General features: G+C 36.0%; 1 protein-coding gene across 6 annotated transcripts in view; it reads right to left on the bottom strand.

The window, feature by feature from the left end:
* Window positions 1-25,256, bottom strand: part of KIF3A (kinesin family member 3A) — a 47,947-nt gene that overhangs the window by 16,514 nt on the left and 6,177 nt on the right. For 3 of the 6 annotated variants that reach the window (XM_054555164.2, XM_009241015.4, NM_001133496.1), the window contains 8 exon segments: window positions 20,012-20,156; window positions 19,786-19,870; window positions 14,304-14,409; window positions 10,523-10,662; window positions 9,925-10,122; window positions 9,433-9,607; window positions 4,656-4,754; window positions 137-145 (listed from right to left, as the gene is read on the bottom strand). In XM_054555164.2, coding sequence (XP_054411139.1) covers window positions 137-145; window positions 4,656-4,754; window positions 9,433-9,607; window positions 9,925-10,122; window positions 10,523-10,662; window positions 14,304-14,409; window positions 19,786-19,870; window positions 20,012-20,156 — 957 coding nt within the window. 6 annotated transcript variants of the gene reach the window in all.

A 25,256-nucleotide genomic window follows, 5' to 3' on the forward strand; every position in this document is an offset into this window, starting at 1 on the left:
TTGTTAAAAATACAAAAGATAAGATACTTACCTGGTAAAAAACTACTAAATTTTTAAAATTTAATGTATTTAAATAACATAGTTCTTTACAGGATAAATAATTGTATCATGTGGAGTGCAAATCAATCACACCAACCTGCTTGATCTTGCAATAAGAAGTAGTAAGCAAATCGCAGACAGGAAGCAATACGCACAGAGATGAGGAGGAAAAAAAGGAAAACATTACTTCTCTTGTGAAACAAAGAAAAATACATAATAGCATTCATTTAAGTGTAGAAGTAAAAATCAAACCGTTATCAAAACTGAAATAGAGCCCATGTAAAAAGAAAGCATATTCAACACAATGAGAGATGTCATTTAAGCAAGAATATTAAAGTTAACTTAGTCTTAGATTATAACTCAAGTCAATCTCAAGATCTCACACTGATTCCCCAAGTCCTGCAAAGGTCACAGTTCAACACCATGTGGTTATGCTAACAGAAGACATGGAATTAGGAACCTGCTAAGATCTGGGAAGTAATCTAAAAGGGCAAAACAGAAAGTTAAGGCAATTTTAACAACTAGTACTTTTAAAGTGACAAAATTCACACTGTCCATACAAAAAATGTCCCAATTCAATATTTCTTTTAGTATATGGATCTATTATAGGCATGTTTCACTTTAAGAAAATCTAACACAAAAACCTGAACCAATCAAACAGATAAATTAGATTACAGTAATTTCCACTGATTATTTGATTAACAGAAAGGTCTAATGAAGAATTTTTAAAGACTCAAATTCTCCCAATACATCCGATTTCCCAACCGGATTAAGGGCTTTTTATTTTATTTTATTTTATTTTCAGAAAATAAAATTATTACATAAAATGAAGTACAGCTGTACAGTAACAAACTTACATTCCTTCTATTAGTAGATTTTTAAGGGTAATTATAAACAATGATTCTACAGGAGTCACTGCCATTAATGACTCAAGCAAGAAACACCTTTTAAAAAGGCCATTCAGATACTTAAAAGGGAGGGTACACACAGCAACCACATGCTAGGACAACCATCTCTCCACTTCACCAACACGCCCACATTACAACAAAAAAATTATGTGCTAGGTATGCAAATAGGAATTAAAACTTCTTGAATTGAACAAAGTACAACTCATTTCATAACATACTTTCATATAACTACTCTTTAAGAATTAAGTTTTAAAACAGAAAACTAAATTGCAACGCCTCCCACTCAAATATTTTCTCATATTTCACAGTTTATTATACAAAGTAATACCTCTATGTGGTTTCTAATGCAATTCCAACTATTTTACAAATTATCCTTTGAAATGAATTGTTTTGGTAACTTGCCTACAAATTGTCAATAGAGAAAGAGATTTCTAATATTCTTGGAATTCTTCTTCTAGAAAGCTAAAAGCACAAGAACAATAAGCAATTATTTTTGTCATTAGTTTTGAAAGGGTAAGTATATAGATAATGCTTTAAAAGACAGTAAGCTGCAGGCTGGTACAAGAAAGCAACACTACTCCCCTTTCTTCTGAAAATAAAATATAAATAAATTAAATTAAATAACACTTTTCAATTTAATTAAATTAGGTTTTAACAAAAGCCTTTAAGTTTGAAATAAGTCTAGATGGATCCTGCATAAAATTCACATGATTCTGCATTCTCTAATCATAACTTAGAAAATTTCTTAAAATCAGCCGGACACAGTGGCTCACGCCTATAATCCCAGCACTTTGGGAGGCCGAGGCGGGCGGATCATGAGGTCAGGAGATTGAGACCATCCTGGCTAACACGGTGAAACCCCGTCTCTACTAAAAATACAAAAATTAGCCAGGAGTGGTGGCGGGCACCTGTAGTCCTAGCTACTCTGGAGGCTGAGGCAGGAGAATGGCGTGAACCTGGGAGGCGGAGCTTGCAGTGAGCCAAGACTGCGCCACTGCACTCCAGCCTAGGCAACAGAGCAAGACTCCGTCTCAAAAAAAAAAAAAAAAGAAAAAAGAAATTTTCTTAAAATCTATCAGGTAATTCAGAAATATGGATAAATGTCCATTTGAAATAAAACACTATTCAATTCATCTTTACTTGCTTCAAGCTTTATGTTTTTCTTTATTTGGGAGCCTTTAATCTTAAGCTACCACTAAGAATAGGACACCAAAGTGTAAAAAATTTGTAATTGTATGACATGTTATAATGGGCACTGGTGTACTTCAAATATAATTTGTACTTTTAGAAATACAAGATTTGATGTTACGTGTCCCTTATTCTGAGCAGGATTAGAAATGTGTCATGAAACCTAAAAAATAAGCATAAGAATTATTCTTTTATACAGCTTACTAGCTCTCTTTACATTATCTCAATTGCAAAAGCATGAATCTCTCTTCCATTGTCTCAAACATAAGCTAAAGCCTATGTTTTAACAATTATGATTAACTGGAAGCAATGAAAGGGGGTGGAGGAATCATCACATGCTTTGTTCTACTGAGGAAGCCAACATGTATTCTTTAGGTAATGACAGGGAGTGGTGCAGCATTGCTCAAATGAAGCCCATGGGTTATGGAAAAGCCAAAGCTCTGTTAGAGAATGTAAGAGCTACCACTCACTAGGCAAGAACTTATCCAGAGGTTTCTCTATGACAGAACATGTGGAGTCTGAACTACTGCTGCTGCTACTGCCTGGAAAACAAAGAAGTGAGCCCAACGGGAACCAAAGAAAGAGGAAACAAGAAAATGAACACACACACACAGAGAAAAATTCAGTTTTCAGAGAAAAAAATTTTAAAGGACAATCAAGCTTTGTATTAAAGAACCAAAATTTACTTTCCTAAAAACCAGTCTTGGTAGTTTATCCAATATTCTCTACTTTACAAAGCCATACAGAGGAATTAGAAAGTGTACTGCTTTAAGCAACTACTGTGGGCAGATCCTACTGGTCACCTAAAGCCTAATCATTCAAAGGGTTGAAATGACAAGAATAAAAAATAAAGAAGTCATTTGGTGAGATTTTAGTCTACTGAAACTATTTAGGTTGACAAGTTAAAGGAATGGAGTTTTAAAACTCAGAGTCATACACAATAAATATTATAGGAGTGATAAATTACCCTTCATAATAGGCTGGTCTATCTCCACTTTCAGTCTCTCCCTCCCCCAAAATATCAAACTATCAAATATGTTTAAGGTTTGATAGCAAAACTTTCAAAAGGCTCACTGAAAATTTTTAAATTTCTAAGCCTGGAAGGAAGATACATTATTGTTAAATATTTTAACATATTAAACACTGGCATTTTTCTATTTAAAATTTTATTTTTAACAAATCTGTTATCAGCTTTAGCTTTGAAAATAATAATCTACTCTGTGAAAAACTAGGTGTGAACAAAAAAAAATTTCTCTAAATCAGGCAAACATTTTCTGCAAAAGGACAGATAAATGTTTGAGACTTTGCAGGCCATACGGCTTCATGTGAAAGCAGCCATAGAGCATATGTAAATAAATGAGCATGGCTGTTTTAATAAAATTTTATTTACAAAAACAGGTGGTGAGCTGGATTTAGCCAGCAGACATTTTGCCAATTTTTGCTATAAATCATTATTTTTCTGTCTTTTGAAGTTACAAAATCTTTATAGTTTTTAAATTTGGGACTCCTAATCAAGCAGTGATGGGTTTATTTTCAGCACAATCATTTTAATAAGACAAACAAAATATGCACCAGCTTGAAAACAATGACCACATTAATGGAAGAGAGTTCTGAAATAAATATTTATGGTAAAGAGGTTTGAAATGTAGGCCATTATAATATGTCCATTTCATTTGCATATTATCTATATTCTTATCATAATAAACAGTCTTAATTCACACGTGGCAACAAATCCCCCACAACAGGGTGAGAATGAGAATACATTTTATAAAGAAAAAGAACTAAATTTAAAAATGGAATTCCTCATACAAATTTACTATTTAAAAATTCAATGACTTTTAAAGACTAATCTTGTTTGTGGAAAAACTCCACATTATCCTAATTTCCTTAAAATACTTAGGTTCCAGCCAGGCATGGTGGCTCACGCCTGTAGTCCCAGCACTTCGGGAGGCCAAAGCAGATGGATCATGAGGTCAGGAGATCAAGACCAGCCTGGCTAACACGGTGAAACCCCGTCTCTACTAAAAATACAAAAAATTAGCCGGGTGAGGTGGCATTCGCCTATAGTCCCAGCTACTCGGGAGGCTGAGGCAGGAGAATCGCTTCAACCCGGGAGGTGGAGGTTGCAGTGAGCCGAGATCGCGCCACTGCACTCCAGTCTGGGCGACAGAATGAGACTCCATCTCAAAACAAACAAACAAACAAAAAAACTTAGGTTCCTAACACAGATGTAAGTCCCTACATAAAATTAAAACCTACAGGAAATTTTAAAATGGCATACCCACTATTATAGAGCCTTACAATTCTAAATTCTAAAAAAAAGAACATATATTCAAAGTCAGCGATAAACGGATCAATACAGGAGAAAAAATGCAAAGTTAACCAGGTAAATGGCATACATCTTCTGTTCTAATTGTTATCTAATATATTAAACAGATAACGACAAAATAAAAGTCATGCACTCTACCACCTTGTGAAACCACCTAATTTCTACAAATCAGATTACTAAACAGAACTTACCCCTTCTTTTTTTCCTTTTCTCTCCATCTTCTCCAATCTCACCCTCTTCATCATCATCTTCCTCTGACCCACTGATATCAGAGCCTGATATTTCTTCTCCTTGGACAGAAATTTAATACAATGTTTTTTGTCCTGTACCAAGTCATTAGCTATTTAGGAAATACCTATATCAACTTTCTTCCTCAGGTTTTTGTTACTGCAAACAACAAATTTAAATACTATTTAAATGCTCCTAGAGAGTATAATAGATATGCCAATCTCAGACACAGATAAGATATCCAAAAAGACTTTATTTTTAAAGTTTCTAAAGAGAAGTTAAATTCTGACCCACTTAAAATTTCAAACCATACTGGCTAGGCAAGGTGGCGCACGCCTGTAATCCCAGCACTTTAAGAGGCTGAGGCAGGCAGATCACTTGAGGCCAAGAGTTTGAGACCAGCCTGGCCAACATGGCAAAACCCCATCTCTACTAAAAATACAAAAATTAGCTGGGCTTGGTGGCATGCACCTGTAATCCCAGCTACTTGGGAGGCTGAGGCAGGAGAATCACTTGAACCCGGGAGGCAGAGGTTGCAGTGAGCCGAGATGGCACCACTGCACTCCAGCCTCAACAACAGAGTGACTCTGTCTCAAAAAAAAAAAAAAAAATTCAAATCATTTCTTTATGTATAATTTTAAATATATATATAAATTATGTGGTAGAGTTACTAATTCAGTCTTTTAAAAATGTGATCACTTTTGAGGAACAATTTCTTCTAAAACAGCTTCCTGTTTAAGATTTCAAATAATTCATTCAATCTGTATTTTTAAGAGACACAGAACTGTCATGTAACAATGATCCCACTTTTAGGACTGTATCACAAGATATTTTCAAAAAAAGAAGTGCTTATTTGCACAAAGACAGTGTTAACTACACATTAACTTAAAGATAAAACAATAAAAAAGGAATGATGAAGCCAATAAAACAGATTAGCACTATATCATCTTCAAATTAGCTATTTTTAAATGCCACTGTTTACATATGAAATGTCTAACAAAATAAAACAGAGGAGAAAAAAGTAAAATATACTCTAATCACAACCAGGTAATAATTGTACCTGTAAGTACAAGATGGAAAGGAACACAGAGTCTTGGGAGAAGAAATTTCTGAAAAATATTTTTTTCTTTGGGCTTAGAAACAATGACATCTTGGTAGTCATGAGCATAGCTAGTGCCCAAAACTGGGTTTCTAAATACCATTCTCCTACAGAAGGGACCAGAGAGAAGTGAATGATTCTAAGGTTGGGCAAGGAAGACACAAGACAAACCTAAAACCTTTTGTAGTGCCAAAAAGTAATCAAATGCTCAAAAAAACTGATGAGCACATGCTGAAAGAATACAGGAACTACTCTGAAGGATCTCATAATAGCCAAAGCTGGGACAATTCAATGAACAAAATAAATAATGATAATACTGGATTATAATCCATTATCTAAATAAGATAAATACTTGAATAAATAAACAAATGGGAATGAAGGGGCTGTTCTTCCTTACAATAGAATCCTAAACACTAAACAAGGAAGAAATGATGAGAATAGAAAATAACATTGAGCAAATGCCACAGGATTATTGTTGCAGACAAGAACTATTGAAGAATACTAAAAATAGTAGGAGAAAGTGTGATGAGAAACAGGACCTTTGCAGTCTCAAAGTATCCCCCACAAGATACATGTTAATTACGAATGGAAAAATAAAACAATAGATTTGCAGTGGAGAAACTTTTCAGGGTCATTATAAAAGAAAAGTAGACAAACCCAAATTAATGAACATTCAACAAATGTATGACCAGTACTCTTCAAAAATGTCAAGATCAAGAAAAACTGGGGAATTAGACTGAAGAACAAGTGTGCTAGACATCGTCATTAAGAAGGCATGACATGGCCAGGCATGGTGGCTCACGCCTGTAGTCCCAGCACTTTGAGATGCCGAGGTGGGCAGATCACAAGGTCAGAGGATAAAGACCATCCTGGCAAACATGGTGAAACCCTGTCTCTACTAAAAATATGAAAATTAGCTGGGCGTGGTGGCACGTGCCTGTAGTCCCAGCTACTCAGGAGGCTGAGGCAGGAGAATTGCTCAAATAGGGAGGCAGAGGTTGCAGTGAGCTGAGATTGTGCCACTGCACTCCAGCCTGGCAACAGAGCGAGACTCCGTCTCAAAACAAAAAATAAAAAACAACAACAACAAAAAAAAACAAAGAAAGCATGACAAATAAATGCAATGTGTGATCCTGGATTGTATCCTGGACCAGGAAAAAAAGGCACTGGAAGGAAAACTGGCCAAATTTGAATAAAGTCCACAGATCAGTTAATAAGACTTTATCAATGTAAATTTCCTGGTTTCAATAACTGTTGTATGCTTATAAAAGATGTTAACATGAGGTGAAGCTGGGTGAAGGGTAGATAGGAACTCTCCATATCATGTTTGCAAGTTGCATATAGCCTACGATAATTTTTAAGTTTAAAAATTATTACTTTAATGCTATTGCCTACTTTTTTATTGTTGATATGATCAACTCTATTAACTAGATTATAAAAAGAAATGTCATAAGAGCAAAAATAAACTGAAATGTATTAAAAACAGTATTATCATAGAATCCAGCAATTCTGTTGCTGGGTACATACCCAAAAAATGGTAAAACAAGAATTCAAACAGGTATTTGTATACCCATGTTCATAGTGGCATTATTCACAATAGCCAAAAGGTGGAAGGACCCAACTGTCCATTGGTGGATGAATGGATAACAAAATGTAGTATATACACAATGGAATGTTATTCAGAATTAAAAAGAAATCCTGATACATTGTACAACACGGATGACCCTTGAAGGCATTATACTAAATGAAATAAGCCAGTCACAAAAAGACAGATGCTGTATTCCACTTTTTTTTTTTTTTTTTTTTTTGAGATGGGAGTCTCACTCTGCCACCCAGGCTGGAGTACAGTGGCATAATCTCGGCTCATTGCCACCTCCACCTTCTGGGTTCAAGTGATCCTCCTGACTCAGCCTCCCAAGTAGCTGGGATTACAGGTGAGAGCCACCATGCCCAGCTAATTTTTGTATTTTCAGTAAAGATGGGGTTTCACTATGTTGGCCAGGCTGGTCTCGAACTCCTGACCTCAACTGATCCACCCGCCTCGGCCTCACAAAGTGCTGGGATTACAGGTGTGAGCCACTACGCCCCACCAATTCCACTTTCGTAAGATACCCAGAGCAGTCAAATTCACAGACAAAGCAGAATGGTTGTTGGCCAGGAACTAGGGGAAGGGAGGAATGGGTACATACTGTTTAATGAGTACAAAGTTTCAATTTTGCAAGAAGAAAACTGAAGACGGTAACTGCAGAACAATGTGAATGTAATGCCACAGAAATGTAGACTTAAATGTGGTTAAAATGGTAAACTTTATGTTGTGCAAGTTTAACCACAATTTTTTAAAAAGGAATAAAATTCAGGCACTTGCTACAACATGGATGAACCTTCAACATTCTGTTAAGTGAAATAAGCCAGTCACAAGTAGACACTCTATGATTTTACTTATATGAGGTACCTAGAATAGTCAAATTCATAGATACAGAAAGTAGAATAGTGGTTACCAGAGACTAGGGGGAGAAGAGAATAGGAAGTTACTACTTAATGGGCACAGCGTTTCTGTTTGGGATGATGAAAAAGTTCTAGAAATGAATAGTGGTGACAGTTGCACAACAATGCGAATATACTTGATGCCACTAACTGTACACTTAACTAACAATGGTTACAATGATAAATTTTATGTCGTGTATATTTTATCACAACAAAAAAATGTAAAACATAAAGTCAGCAAAATAAAAGTATGCACTCACCATTAACATCGCTAAGAAATTAAAAATCTTTAAAACATACTGGCTATAAATACCACCTAGTGGTCACATTTAAAACACCAAATTTCATTATCTAACAGTTCTCTTACTGCTGTTCCTCAATAACTACTTGTTTACTAAGTAAGTATCTTCTCTAAACATTTGTGATGCTGGCATCTCTGAATTTCACCTCTGATCTAGTCAGTCTCCTCACAGACTACAAAGGTGCTTTGAAACCAAAGCCCTGCTTACGTGGTTCGCAAAGGAGCTCTGTACCAATCAGAAAGGATCTGTTTCTTGCATTAAGGTGCAAGGAATCACTTAATGACTGGGAAGTGTCTCACTTTCATAAATAAGATCTTCAAATTTTCCAACTTTCTAGCATGATATTGTTAGAAAAGAATTTCCAAAATACAATCTCATGTTCAAATTTAGGTATGAAAGGATATTTTAAAGGTCATGCAATGCATTTTTCCTTATAGCAAACTTGGTTTACTCATGACTGTCTAATATCTTTCTTTATTTCAAACAATAGTGAGTTGATATTGATTGCAATGCCAGAATTCTGGTCATTTTCACCTAAATACATACATTGCAGAATTTGCTCTTATACAGAGACAAATAAACATTCATTCCTTAACAAGTGGTCATATGAAATCTACAAAACATCATGGGAATGTTTTTAAAAAACCACATACACAAATATTATGTAATTTTACTTAAGCTTAATATGAAAATGCGAAAGTATGTAAGTACCAAGTCACCTTCTAGAAATATTCATTTAACTACTAATGTTAGAGGCTCAAAAAAAGTTTAATAGAGGGCTTTTGTTAGAACACTTAGTGGTTCAACAATGTATTTTTAGGCAACATAAAGATTAATATTTTGAGGAAAAGCTACCTTCTTCAAGCTTCTTTTTCAGTTCTTCTATTTCTTTCTGGAACTGACGCAGCAAAGCATCCTTCGGATCTTCATTAATTCTAGCTTTATTTTTAATATTCTTAGCACGATTGGCATACCGTAATGTACTGATAGTTTCATCATAATTGTAATCTGCTGGCCCAATATTTGCACACTATTGAATTAGAAATATGAAACAAATCATTTTAACACTTGACAGAGTTAAAATTAATGCTACAATTACAAATACATCAAAAACTATTTAAAGCACATATGCACCCTTGGCCTTCTTGAAAATGAGAGTGTCAACCACATGAGTTTCCAAAGGACACTATTATGGGCTAATGCACATGAGTGTACCACAGAAAGGACAACCACAAGTCAAAAAAAGTAAAATAATCAAGTTTAAAAAATGTGATACATATCAATTATTGGCATAAATTAGAATCTTAAATTTGCCTGATGTTAACTATATCACCAATTATGTCTTACCATCATGGTTTTTGAATTTCCTCCTAAGGAATCCTGAAGAAGACGAGTCAATTTAGAGTTACGATAAGGCACATGAGTGCTTTTTCCATCAACCAAGGCAGAAATTACATTACCAAGGGTGGAAAGTGAAAGATTGATTTTTGTAGCTTCCTTTAGGCGCTGTCCAGTAGCTCCAGTTTTTGCCTGTCTTTCTGAACCCTAGCAATAAACAGAGATGAAAGTAAAGCTAAAATTTTTTTAAAAATAGAATATTCTTCCCAAGGTTTTATTAAAAAGTAATGTAACAGTAAAAAACCTGATATGATGCCTGAATTCACTTCAAAATAATATAGGTAGGGAAGAAGTGGGTGAGAGTACATGAAACAAGATTAGCCATGAGCTGATTGTTGGGAGTTGGGTGATCAGTGTATGGGGGATCACTATACTATTCTATCTACTTTCATATACATTTAAAATGTTCCATAATAAATAATAAACATACACAAGTAACATCTTAAAAATCATATGTAAATCATACCTTTTCACTTTAATTTTCATTCATTTATAAAATAAATGGATCACAAGAAAGTTATTCCTTAAGCAGTGTCCTGTTACTTACAGCAAGATCTACAAGATGGAGCTTCCCCATCCTGACATGCATGTTACCATCAATGCCTTTTTCACTGCATTCTATAGTAATTGTAAAGATGGCATGGGAACGGGAACTATGTTCGTTCATATTAGTTGCACCAACAGAACCTTTAATAAATAAAGGAAATCCTTTAAAAGTGTGTAACAGAGAGGGCCTTTAAAAATAATCAAACATCCTGAACAGTTTAAAATACTTAATTTTATCACAATCAAAAGCCAGAGAGCATGGCTAAACCATAAAGGCATGGGTGTGTACTTAGCCACTACATGAAATTTCTCTTATACTTTGTTGACAACAAACAAATTTGTAAGGTTTCTCATATTAAAGACATAACTTTAGCAAAAAATAATTTCAATCCCAAGTAATACTGCCTAAAAAATAACTAATTTACACCCAAAAAACCACATTAAGTAATTGGAAAAATTATTGCTGATTTAGCCGTCTAAAGAGAATTATGCATGCTGGTGTGCTGCAGGAAGTAAAAAACAATAATAATAAAGAGAATTTTAGCTACTTGGGAGGCTGAGGCACAAGAATCGCTTGAATCCGAGAGGTGGAGGTTGCAGTGAGCTGAGATTGCGCCACTGCACTCCAGCTTGAACATATAAACCACAGGAATACTTGCACACATATGTTAGACAATACAACAATATTCAGTGCAGCATTAAAAAAAATAAGGTAGATCTAAAGACGTGGAAAAATGCCCATAACATATAAATTAAAAATAAAAGCAAGTTAGAAAGAAATACATAACATAATCCTACTTCTGTAAAAAAAAAAAAAAATCCATTCAAAATATGCAAAGTATTTGCATATGTGTAAATATATGAATATATTGTGTAAACAAAAAACTTTTTTTTACAATAGACTGGTATTAGTTTTTTTCTTAAATTCCAAAGTATTTTAAAAATTGTTAATTTTACTCAATGCCAAAATTATCTTCCTACTATACATTCATGCAGAACTTTTCTGTGCAAACTTTGATTTTAGAATTTAAACATTAAAAGGGTAGTCTCTAATGAAGTGACCAAAAGCTCCAATAAACTACCTGAGAATTAAATTAATTTCATTCATGAATGAAATCTTGTGTTAAAATTTTTAATTAAATAACCAATAATTAACATATTTCTGGTATTTAAATTTTTTTAATAGAAGCATACAGAAAGCATAAAGTGAAAGCTCCTAACATTCCTTTTCCCCAATTTTATTTCTCCTTCTCTAAAGGTAACCACTACAATCTGTCCTTTCATTTTGTATTTTATATACATACATGTAGACACAAACACACACACACTGCCCAAATAAATATATGGTTTAACAATTTTTCACATATAAATAAATGGGGTAAGGCAGTACATACATACTGTTCTACAATTTGCTTTTTTCCCCCCACTGACAAACATACTTTGAAAATCTTCCAGGTCTGTGTAGGCACATTTACCTGACTGGGTTTTTTTGTTGTTTTGTTTGAGACAGGGTCTCCCTCTGTCACCCAGGCTGGAGTGCAGTGGCACAATCTCGGCTCACTGCAACCGCCACCTCCCAGGTTCAAGTGATCCTCCGGCCTCAACCTCCTGAGTGGCTGAGATTACAGGTGCGCACCACCACGCCCAGCTAATTTTTGTATTTTTAGCAGAGACGGGGTTTCACCAGGTTGGCCAGGCTGGTCTCAAACTCCTGGCCTCAAGTGATCCATCCACCTCAGCCACCCAGAGTGCTGGGATTATAGGCATGAGCCACCGCGCTCAGCTTGTTTTTTGTTGTTGTTGTTGTTTTGTTTTGTTTTTGAGACAGAGTCTTCCTCTGTTGCCCAGGCTGGAGTTCAGTGGTGCTATCTTGGCTCACTGCAACCTCTGCCTCCCAGGTTCAAGCAATTCTGCTGCCTGAGCATCCCAAGTAGCTGGGATTATAGGCATAAGCCACACATCTGGCTGATTTTTTGTATTTTTAGTTGAGATGAGGTTTCGCCATGTTGCACAGGCTGGTCTCAAACTCCTGAGCTCAGGAAATCTGCCCACCTTGGCCTCCCAGAGTGTTGGGATTACAGGCATGAGCCACCACACCCAGCCTAACTCATTGTTTTTAACAGCTTTATTACAGTCTATGGTATTTTTGTGCCATCATTTACGTAATCAGTGTTTTATTGAAGGTTATTTAGATTGCTACATCTAAAAATATTTTCCAGAATGTCTAAAATTAGAAACACAGAGTCAAAAGGAATGTATTTTAAAATGTCAACAGATACTGTTAACATTGCCCTTCAAATAGGCCGCACCAATTTATATTCCATCCTCAGTGCCCATTTCTTCTCACCAACCTACACATCCTTCATCTAATCTGATGGGTGAAACATCTCTATCTTGTTTTAGCATTTTCCTGATTAGTTGTGAAGTTAAACAGCCTTTCACATACTTATTGCTGTGCTTAGTTCTTCTACGAATAACATACATATTTTTTGCTAATTTTTCTATTAAGATTTGGTCTTTTTCTATTAATTGGTTCATAAGAATGTAATTGATTTTTGAAGTTTTATTGTTTGATTTCCTTGGGTTTGACAGATCTATTGTCAAGTCATAGAAACTTATAAAAATTTTTCATTTCCTATTTCTCATCTTTTACCTCTAATCCCTCTTTTTTTTTCCTCTCTCTTTTTTTTTTGGTTGCTGTGTTGCCCAAGTTGGAGTGCAATGGCATGATCTCGGCTCACTGCAACTTCTGCCTTCCTGGTTAAAACGATTCTCCTGCCACAGCCTCCCGAGTAACTGGGACTACAGGCACCCACCACCACTCCCAGCTAATTTTTGTATTTTTAGTAGAGACGGGGTTTCACCATGTTGGCCAGGCTGGTCTTAAACAAGTGATCCACCCACCTCAACCTCCCAAAGTACTGGGATTACAGGCATGAGCCACCGTGACCAGCCTTTTCACCTCTAATTTCTAATTGCTATTAGCTGCATCACCAGTACTAGGTTTGAGGCATCTGTATAATATCGCTGAAGCTTCTTACTCTTTAGACTAAAAATGTGACACAATTACTAAAAAGAATGCAATTTTTTAATTTAAATTTTGTTTTCCTTTTCTTGCCAACAAAAGGGAAGCATTACAGTGCCTAGTTAATGCAGACTACTGGCCTAGGTTTTTTGGGTTTCTTCCAGGTGGGTTTCTTTAGGACAGGGGCTCCCTATTGTCCAGGCTGGTCTCAAACTCCTGGCCTCAAACGATCCTCCCAGTTCAGCCTCCTGAGTTGCTGGGATTACAGGCATGAGCCACCGTGCGTGGCTATGGCTTAGGTGTGATCACTCACTCTACCACTTAGTAGTTGTAGCACTTAGACAAGTTACTTAAACTAAGTCTCACTTTCTTCATTCATAAAGTAAGAATTTAATGTCTTCATAGTCGCCTGTGAGGACTAAGAGAGCATCCTTATGAAGCACTTAGCACAAGCACTCTCCACTAAGAGCTCAATAAACATTACCAATTTTACTATTATAGCTACCAAGAGACAGTTGTATGAGAGTTGCATAGATTGGCACTACTAAAAAGAAACAAAATTTTGCTTGGCATGGAAAATGATTTGTGGTATCTTTCATTCATATATGCTCTCTACATGGTAAATAATCAAAGTGGAATGGTTTTCAAGAAACCTAAAAAATCCAGTCTCTACAGGGTAAAGTGCCATACCAAATTTGATTCTAAACCAGCCTACTTGACACACAGATGCTTAATCACAATTACACACTATACTTACGATTTTTGTGGCCTAACGTCATAATTCTATCCATATCATCAGCATTATTTACCACATAAGCTGATAAATCTTTGATATAAACTCCCACATCAGGTCTTTCTTTAACCTAAAAAAAAAATTAAGATTTTATACTATATCAATAACTCTTCCACAATTATTTATTATCTCCTATGTGTTGGACAGTCTACTAGACAGAGGGAATATAGTGATAAGATAGACACTGTTCCTACACACATGGAGATGTCTATAGGAAGAACATACAAATGAAGAATTACACACAAAAATTATTTTATTTCAATTGTGATGACATGAAGAAAAATACAGAAAAAGTACAGAACACTAAGCTAGTGAAGGAGATAGGATAAAATTCCCCAAGATGATGTTTAAGCTAAAATTTCTTTAAATAAAAAAGAGGCAGTTAGTCAGTTGAGGTAGGAGAAGAAGAAAATGTGCAAGAATCCTGAAATAAGAAAAAACTAGGCACTTACAAAAAAATAACAAACAAACCGAAAAAGACAATGTGGCTGGAGAGAGCAGGAAACAGGGAAAAATAGGTGAGACATCTGGTTATATAGGAAGACAGACAAGTTTAGAATAGTTTTTGGTCTTTATGTTAAGAATAATTTGGAGAATTTCAAGCAACTGAGGGAAATAATCAGATCTATAGTATCAATGTTAAAATCTGATCTTTCTGTGAATTACCTTATGAGAATTTTTAACCAAATTTGAAAAATGTATTTAGGATGGATTTACCTAAAATACAAGTGGCGCTGTATAAACAAGATTCACTTTGGAAGGCTCAGAGTCACCTCTACAAACCAAAAGAATAAAAAGTGAAACTGAGGCAGAGGCCTGTGGCTGCCAGTGGGATAAGCCATTCCACGGGTAGGATGACCTCATAGACATCGAAGACAAATGAAAATTTGATAAACAATTCCAGGGGAAAACGTTATAAAGGTAGACACTTAACATTCCAGTCGTTGATTTTCAATGTTGTGTGTGTGTGCATGCGCCTTTTATAACAACTGTTAAGATAAATTTACAAATTAGGAAAAATCCTTTATCTGTCATGGGATATAAATTAAGCCCTAATTCTATTAGCAGTAAAAAATAAAAAAAGTGTGATGACCTCTATAAGCCAGTGGATTTCAGACCTTGCTCTGAAAAGCCCTAGAGGGTCCATGGTGGCATTGAGGGGACCACTGTAGGAGTTTAGGGGTCTTCAGGCCCAGAGAAGTTCTAAAGAGAAGGGCACTTTCATGAATTTTACACATTGAGCTTCCACATAAGGTTTGGTTTGATGAAAGTGTTGAAATGCTTTACACCTTTTAAAAGGTTTGAAAATTACTGGTCTATATCAATGCTTCTCAAAAAATGTCTGATAAAGGATGTATATATTTGTAATATAATTTTGTAAAATACAAAAATCATGCACTTGGATGCCTTGGCAATGTCAAGTTGCTATGGAAGTTTTTAAGCACCTACTCTCAGTTTTTGTGTTCATTCTCACCGCAGACTGAAAATGGACATTCTTCAAACTTGACATCTGTCTGCAAACTAGTGGTCTTCCAATCACAATATGCTATTAATTCAAAATTCGATTAATAAGTGTATTCAACTAATAACTGACTAGATATGAAAGATGAAGAAAGAAAATATAATTCCAAATGTGTGAAAGTTAAAAAACTGGATGGAAATGTTACCAAAGAATTTTTATCAAAAAAAAACACAGGAATTCAATATCTATGACAAACACAGTTTATAACAATGGATCTCAATGGAAGCAGTTACCCTCTTGTCCTAGAATGTTTTAGAAATTTGCGCAAGAGTTTCTGGTTCACTTGAGGACACTGTAGTATTGATAGGCAGGGACCAGGAATACTAAACATCCTGAAATAAGTGGGACAGTCTCACCCAATGAAGAACTGTCCCACACAATTTTGAATGTCCTACCAGATATTCACATGGTAAAAAAACTACTTATAATTATTTGTAGACCCAGATAATTATATCTGAGTCTGTCATATGTAACTTTATTTCACATATAAAGACAAACTGCTTTTCCATATAGCAATAATATGAGAACACAGAAAAACTGAGGGAAGAATTGTACTTTATTTTGCTCCAAACTCTACCAAGAGCTAGTCACTATTGTAAAAGACCATGTCATTGGCAATAACACCAATCAAGGGGTTTAGATCAACAATACAACATACCTGTTGACACTGCATTTGTAGCTGTTACAATTTTGATGATTCTATATGCCTCTGACTATTTTATTATGTCATCAAGTGTGGTCACATCTAAGTGTTTACATACCTAAATACTAGCATTTATATTTAATTACTTGTATTCTCCTTTATATTACAGTAGGGTAGTATACGAATTTTTTTAAAAGTATGTGTATAGGTAGATTTTATTAATGTCACATATGAATTTTATATCAGGACAGTCAAAAGAGCATTACAAAATGTACGTTATTTAGAAAGGAGTTGGGATGTGAAGGACCTCTTCAAGGAGAACTACAAACCCACTGCTCAAGGAAATAAAAGAGGACACAAACAAATGGAAGAACATTCCATGCTCATGGATAGGAAGAATCAATATCGTGAAAATGGCCATACTGCCAAAGGTAATTTATAGATTCAATACCATCCCCATCAAGCTACCAATGACTTTCTTCACAGAATTGGAAAAAACTACTTTAAAGTTCATATGGCACCAAAAAAGAGCCCACATTGCCAAGTCAATCCTAAGCCAAAAGAACAAAACTGGAGGCATCACGCTACCTGACTTCAAACTATACTACAAGACTACAGTAACCAAAACAGCATGATACTGGTACCAAAACAGAGATACAGACCAATGGAACAGAACAGAGCCCTCAGAAATAATACCACACATTTACAACTATCTGATCTTTGACAAACCTGAGAAAAACAAGCAATGGGGAAAGGATTCCCTATTTAACAAATGGTGCTGGGAAAACTGGCTAGCCATATGTAGAAAGCTGAAACTGGATTCCTTCCTTACACCTTATACAAAAATTAATTCAAGATGGATTAAAGACTTAAATGTTAGACCTAAAACCATAAAAACCCTAGAAGAAAACCTAGGCATTACCATTCAGGACATAGGCATGGGCAAGGACTTCATGTCTAAAACACCAAAAGCGATGGCAACAAAAGCCAAAATTGACAAATGGGATCTCATTAAACTAAAGAGCTTCTGCACAACAAAAGAAACTACCATCAGAGTGAACAGGCAACCTACAGAATGGGAGAACATTTTTGCAATCTACTCATCTGACAAAGGGCTAATATCCAGAATCTACAAAGAACTCAAACAAATTTACAAGAAAAAAACAAACAACCCCATCAAAAAGTGGGCGAAGGATATGAACAGACACTTCTCAAAAGAAGACATTTACGCAGCCAACAGACACATGAAAAAATGCTCATCATCACTGGTCATCAGAGAAATGCAAATCAAAACCACAATGAGATATCATCTCACACCAGTTAGAATGGCAATCATTAAAAAGTCAGGAAACAACAGGTGTTGGGGAGGATGTGGAGAAATAGGAACACTTTTACACTGTTGGTGGGAGTGTAAACTAGTTCAATCATTGTGGAAGTCAGTGTGGCGATTCCTCAGGGATCTAGAACTAGAAATACCATTTGACCCAGCCATCCCATTACTGGGTATATACCCAAAGGACTATAAATCATGCTGCTATAAAGACACATGCACACGTATGTTTACTGCGGCACTACTCACAATAGCAAAGACTTGGAACCAACCCAAATGTCCAACAATGATAGACTGGATTAAGAAAATGTGGCACATATACACCATGGAATACTATGCAGCCATAAAAAATGATGAGTTCATGTCCTTTGTAGGGACATGGATGAAGATGGAAAACATCATTCTCAGCAAACTATCACAAGGACAAAAAACCAAACACCACATGTTCTCACTTATAGGTGAGAACTGAACAATGAGAACACCTGGACACAGGAAGGGGAACATCACACACTGGGGCCTGTTGTGGGGTCGGGGGAATGGGGAGGGATAGCATTAGGAGATATACCTAATGTAAATGACGAGTTAACGGGTGCAGCACACCAACATGGCACATGTATACATATGTAACAAACCTGCACGTTGTGTACATGTACCCTAGACCTTAAAGTATAATTATATATATAAATTCTAAGAAAGGGATTACAATCTTCAATGGAGGTTCAAAACTCCCTGGCATAACAGGAATCCCCCAAATTAAAATTAAAGCAATGGAACATTAAGAAATCCTAAAAACTACAACAATAAAAAAAAAACTTTCCTAAAATAAAAAAAAAAAAAAAAAAAAGGAGCACTGGGTCTAACAGAGTTGAGAACCATTGACAAGAATGTTCCTGAGAATAAATCTGATCTATAATTACTGGTACAAAAATGGAAATGTTCTTTCCAAATGATTTTTTCCTAGAATTTGCATAACACAACAAATTTTTTAGGACATGAAAGCACAGAATTAATCAGAACTAAAGTTGAAAACTAGCAACAAAGAAATTTGTTTCTATAAATGGTATCAGAGAATAAGGCTTCATGAAGGTCCAACAAGCACAAACAATCCTTAACACTGTAATACACTGCTCCAAAAACTCAGTTTATGCAGTAAACTTAAAAAGAAAAAAAAGCTAATATTTATTGTTTTATGTCAGGCATTGATTTAAACACTTTGATCTGTTAGTGTTGGTAATAATCTTACGAAGTGGATACCATTATTGTTTCCATTTTTATGACCAAATCAAGACTCACAGAGATTAAGTAACTTGCTCAAGATCAGAGCCAGAATTCAAGCTAAGATGGTAGACTGCTAGAACCACCTTCTTAATCCTAGATGATACTGCCATTCACTTGCTATGTGACCTTGAGCAAGTCAAGAAACCCCTCTAAATTTCAGTTCCCACATCAGTAAAATTGAACTGCTGGGAATATTAAATGAAATAAATCATTTACTACTACCAACAACCATCAATTACTGCACTGAATGCCTATATCACATTGCAAGAGCTCAGTAATGCTGGCTGCTGTTCTACAAATGCTCTATATTATTCTACAATGGCAGCTACTGCTGTTCTACATGTTACTCTACATACATTATTCTCCTCTATTTTACTGGTGATGCAATCCAACTAAAATTCCAGTATTAACCTTTTCCTTACTGTATGTCTCACATCTTAAAATATTAAAATATGCAGCAATATCAAATTTACCAATCATTTACCAACTGACTCAGCAATCCTGCTTCAGTAATTTATCCCCAGATATGTCTGCAGATGTATGACATTATATATGTACGAGGTTATTTAAAATATAAAAAGCAACTTTTGTTTAAAAAAAGAAGGGGGACCTTAATTTAGTAAACATTCTATTGCTTTGGAAAAAGTACTCCACCGATTTCAATTATCCTTACCTCTAACCTTTGTGTCTGATCCTTGCCCAAAAGGTCACGAACTTCTTCATTATATATTTCCAAATAAGACACTCGAACCAAAAATCTATAAAACATCATTTTTAAAAAGTCAAAGAGTGAAATATTCATAAAAACGGCTTTAAAACATGTTTATAAAATTTATACCTATGTGCCTTTCCTGTGTTTGTACTTCTCAATATCAGAAAATAAAAGAATTCCCTTTTACCTTGTATCACCCTCTGCTTTTGCAATATGACCAAATATGTGAGCAAATGAATTGGGAATTATTCCTCTAAGTTCAGGAATAGCTCGAACACCTTCCATGGTAAAAGTTTTGCCTGTTCCAGTTTGTCCATATGCAAAAATAGTCCCTGAAAATGATGAAGAGAATCAGTTACTTCTTAAAGTCTAATGCTACAGAACAATAGCTCTTAAAATTAATTCCTTTGCCACTGTGATGTAATTTCTCCCCTGGATTCAAAATTTATTCTAGCACAAGTTTCACCTTTATTATCAACAATTACAATGTGTACTCTGTACCACATGCACAAAGTACTGTTACAGCAGTCAATGAGAGATATCCCTAAGAATTAATAAAAAGCATCCCAAGCCCTAAATGCAAAAATCTTCCAATATATCTAATTATGAGACATTTCTTGTCATGTGTATATAAAGTACTCATTGTGGACACTAAACTGGAGAAGGCAGTATAAGCACAGCAAAAGAATACAGGCTCTAGAGCAGGAAGACCTGTCTCAAACCACATCTGCCACTTTTTAGCCACTGACCTTGGACAAGTTATCTACCTAGAGACTGTCTCCTCAACGGTAAATTGGGGATAAGAAAACTCGCCATTGATAGTAAGAACCAAAGAGACAATTTCCTTCAAGTGACCAACACGACATCTCACAGAAAGTATCAGTAAAATGATAGCTTTTTTTCTTAATCCTAAAATAAGTGTGTTTTTAAACAATTGTTTTAAAGTAACAGCTGTAAGAAACAGAGTTAACAAAAAGATGACAATACAATTATCACAGGTAATTAAAGATAAAATCTCAACTTTCTAAATACCCAAATTCATTCATTCAACAAATATTTACCACACACCTGAGTTTGGCATTGTGCTAGGCACTAGAGACAGAGTGAAAAGACAAACACAATCCTTAATCTTATGATGTGTATAATCTTGGGTTTATCATGATGATGAGTATTCAGAATGAGAAACAGGGAGTTCTAGATGGGAGTCAGGGACATCAACTAGGCACAGGAATTGCAATGGGAAAAAGGAGAGGGGGTCAGGGAGGACTTTCCAGAAGAGGTAAGGTTTAGATCTGAAATACAAGTAAGAATCAGATAGGAACAGTGTGGACAGCAAGAGGCAAGAAAAAGAATGGAAATTTTGAGGACTGAAATGAGATCAGAATGGAAGAAACACAGATGGAAAGGGAAGATGGATGCAGGCAGAGCTAGAGAAACTGACAATGCCATAATCACACAGTATAATAAGGACGGTATTAAACTTTTTAGACCTTATCTTAAAAGCAACATGAAGCCATAGAATGATTTTTCAATCAGAGGAGTGACATCATGATCACTATGGCTATATTGTGGATGAAGAACTGGAGAAAACCAAGGGTAGATGTGGGGAAACAGAGGGCTGGAGTAGTTGGTCAGGACACAGTGTAGTAAGAGAAGATAGCCTTGGATGTGATGGCATATATGAAAACGGTTCCTCAACTATTACTACTCTATTCAGTTAACCTCAACTTTTCTCAGACTTTTTTTTGTGAAAATAATCATAACACACTTTTCAGACTTTTCCGTGAAAATAAATGAATCATACCAGAAGCCATTTTTTACACATGGGAATAAAAAAGTCTTAATTTTTTCAAACTGACTAAGTATTTCAAACTCTGCTATTAGGAATATAACACTGCACTCGAAGCGGAAAATATCACGAGCTCATAGACTGCATTTCAGAATAGACACATTAAATTATTAAATAAAAAATAAGCTTTATAAGGACAACAGCTGTCACTTACTGATCATTTGCTACGTGCTAGGCCACGTACTTTACATGCTTTTTTTTTAAGAGATGAGGTCTTGCCCTGTCACTCAGACTAGAGAGCAGTGGCACGATCATAGCTCACTGCAGCCTCAAACTCCTGGGCTCAAGAGAATCCTCCTGCCTCAGCCTCCTAAATAGCTGGGATTACAGGTGCACCTCCCCACTATGTTTGCATTCTTATTTAACCTTTACCCCAATCTTAAAAGATAGGCATTATTTATTATTATTACTATTATTTAAAGATAATAAACTATGGCCAGGCAGGGTGGCTCATGCCTGTAATCCCAGAACTTTGGGAGGCCAAGGAGGGCAAATCACTTGAGGTCAGAAGTTTGAGACCAGCCTGGCCAACACGGTGAATCTCCCCCTCTACTAAAAATGCAAAAATTAGCTGGGTGTGGTGGTGCACACCTGTAGTCCCAGCTACTCGGGAAGATGAAGCACAAGAATTGCTTGAACCTGGGAGGCGAAGGCTGCAGTGAGCCAAGATCGCACCACTGCACTCCAGCCAGGGTGACAGAGTGAGACTGTGTCTCAAAAAATACAATAAATAAATAAATAAATAAATAAATAAAATAAACTATATTCTGGGCTGGGTGCTGTGGCTCCTGCTACAGTCCCAGCACTTTGAGAGGCTTAGGTGGGAGAATCACCTGAGCCCAGGAGTTCAAGACCAGCCAGGCAACACCTAGGCAACACAGTGAGACCCCATCTCTATAAAAAATTTTAAAAATTAGCCAGGCATGCATAAAAAGGAACAAAATAATGGCACTGGCAGCAACCTGGATGGAACTAGAGACTATTATTCTAAGTGAAGTAACTCAGGAATGGAAAATCAAACATCGTATGTTCTCACTTACAAGTGGGAGCTAAGCTAGGAGGGTGCAAAGGCATAAGAATGATACAGCGGGCTTTGGGACCTCAGGGGAAAGAGTGGGAGGTGAGTGAGAGATAAAAGACTACACATTGGGTACAGTGTACACTGCTTGGGTGATGGGTTCACCAAAATCTCAGAAATCACCACTGAAGAACTTATTCATGTAACTAAACACCACCTGTTCCCCAAAAACTTATTGAAATTAAAACTAAATTAAAAAAAAAAATTAGCCAGACATGGTGGGATGCACCTGTAGTCTCAGCTACTGGGAAGGCTGAAGCGAGAGAATCACTTGAGCCCAGGAGGCTGAGGCTGCAATGAGCCGTTACAGTGCCACTGCACCCCAGCCTGGGTGACAGGGTGAGACCTTGTCTTGAAAAAAACAAAAACAAACAAAAAACAACAACAACAAAAAAACTATATTCTGGGTCATAAAACAAGTCTTAATAAATTTAAAAAGATTCAAGGCATACAAAATATGTTCTCTAAATTGAGATTAAATTAGAAACCAATAACCAAAAATCTCTAGAGAATCTAAAAATATTTGGAAACTAAATAACACATTTCTAAAGAACCCAGTATCAAAGAATAAATCAGCAGGTAAAATAGTATTTTGAACTACATGAAAATGAAAACACAGTATGTCAAAATCTGCGGGATGACACTAAAACAAGTACTCAGTGGCAATTTATAGCATTAAACTCCCATATTAGAAAGGAAAAAAGGTCTCAAAACAATGGCCTCAGCTTCCACTTTAAGTAGAAAGAAAAGAGGAAATTAAGCCCAAAGTAAGTAAGAGAAAAAAAAAATAAAGATCAGAGCAGAAATAGATGAAATAGGAAACATAAAAACAGAAAGAAAAATTAATAAAACCAAAAGCTGGTTCTCTGAGAAGATCGATAAGATAAACCTCTAGTCAGACTAATCAGGAAAAAAAGAAAAGACATAAGTTACCAATATCAAGAATGAGAAAAGTTATACCACTACATTCAACATACTAAAAGAATAATAAGGGAATAGTATAAACAATTTTTTGCCAATGAATTTGACAACTTAGATGAAACAGACTAATTCCGTGAAAGACAAGCTACCAAACCTCACTTAAGAAAAAACTGGCCGGGCACGGTGGCTCACGCCTGTAATCCCAGCACTCCGGGAGGCCAAGGCAAGCGGATCACCTGAGGTCAGTAGTTTGAGACCAGCCTGGCCAACACGGTGAAACTCGTCCCTACTAAAAATACAAAAATGAGCCAGGCATGGTGGCGTGTGCCTGTAATCCCAGCTACCCAGGTGGCTGAGGCGGGAGAATCGCTGGAACCTGGGGAAGCAGAGGAGGCAGTGAGCCGAGATCGCGCCACTGCACTCCAGCCTGGGCAACAGAGCAAGACTCTTGTCTCAAAAAAAGAAAAAAAAGAAAAAATAGATAACCTGGTCAGGCACGGTAGCTCATGCCTGTAATCCCAGTGCTTTGCAAGGCTGAGGTGGGAGGACTGGTTGAGTCCAGGAGTTCAAGACCAGCTTAGGAAACATAGTGAGACCCTTATCTCTACCAAAAAAAAATTAAAATTAGCTGGGCATGGTGTGGTGGCACACACATATAGTCCCACCTACTCAGGGGGCTGAAGTGGGAGGATCACTTGAGCCCAGGAGGTAGAGGCTACAGTGAGCCATGATCACACCACTGCACTCCAGCCTGGTCGACAGAGTGAGACCCTGTTTCAAGAAAAAAATAATAATAATAGAAAAAATTAGCCAGGCGTGGTAGAACACACCTGTAGCCTCAGCTACTGGGAAGGCTGAGGTGGGAGGATTGCTTAAGCCCAGGAAGTCGAAGTTGCAGTGAGCTGTGATTGTGCCACTGTACTCCAGCCTGGATAACAGAGTGAGACCCTGATTTAAAGAGAAAAAGAAAAAATACATAATCTGAATAGTCTTATGTCTATTAAAGAAATTGAATCAATAGTTGAAAACCTTCCCACAAAGAAAACTTCAAGCCCAGATGGCTTCACTGATGAATTCTACCAAATATTTAAGAAATAATACCAATTCTAGACAAATTCTTCTAGAAAACTGAAAAGAAGGGGATACTTTCTAACTCATTCTATGAAACTAGCATTATCACAATACCCAAACCAGAAAAAGGCATTAGAAGAAAACTATATACTTACATCCCTCATGAACATGGATGCCAAAATTTTTTTAATTTAGCAAATAAATCTAACAATATATGAACAGAATAATGCATCATGACCAAGTGGCAAAGCTAGTTTCACATTCAAAAATCAATCAATGTAATTGGCCATATTAACAAACCTTAAAAAAAAAGATTATTTCAATAGGTGCAGGAAAAAATTATATTTGACAAAATCCAATATACAATCCAAAAACTCTCAGCAAACTAAGAATAGAAGGGAACTTCCTCAAACTTACAAAGGATATCTGTTAAAATTTACAGACATCACACTGGTGAAAGAACGAATGCATTTTCCCTAAGATCAGGAACAAAACCAAAATGTCCACTCTAAC

This window comes from Pongo abelii, chromosome 4, assembly GCF_028885655.2.
Source record: "Pongo abelii isolate AG06213 chromosome 4, NHGRI_mPonAbe1-v2.0_pri, whole genome shotgun sequence".
NCBI classification, from domain to species: domain Eukaryota; kingdom Metazoa; phylum Chordata; class Mammalia; order Primates; family Hominidae; genus Pongo; species Pongo abelii.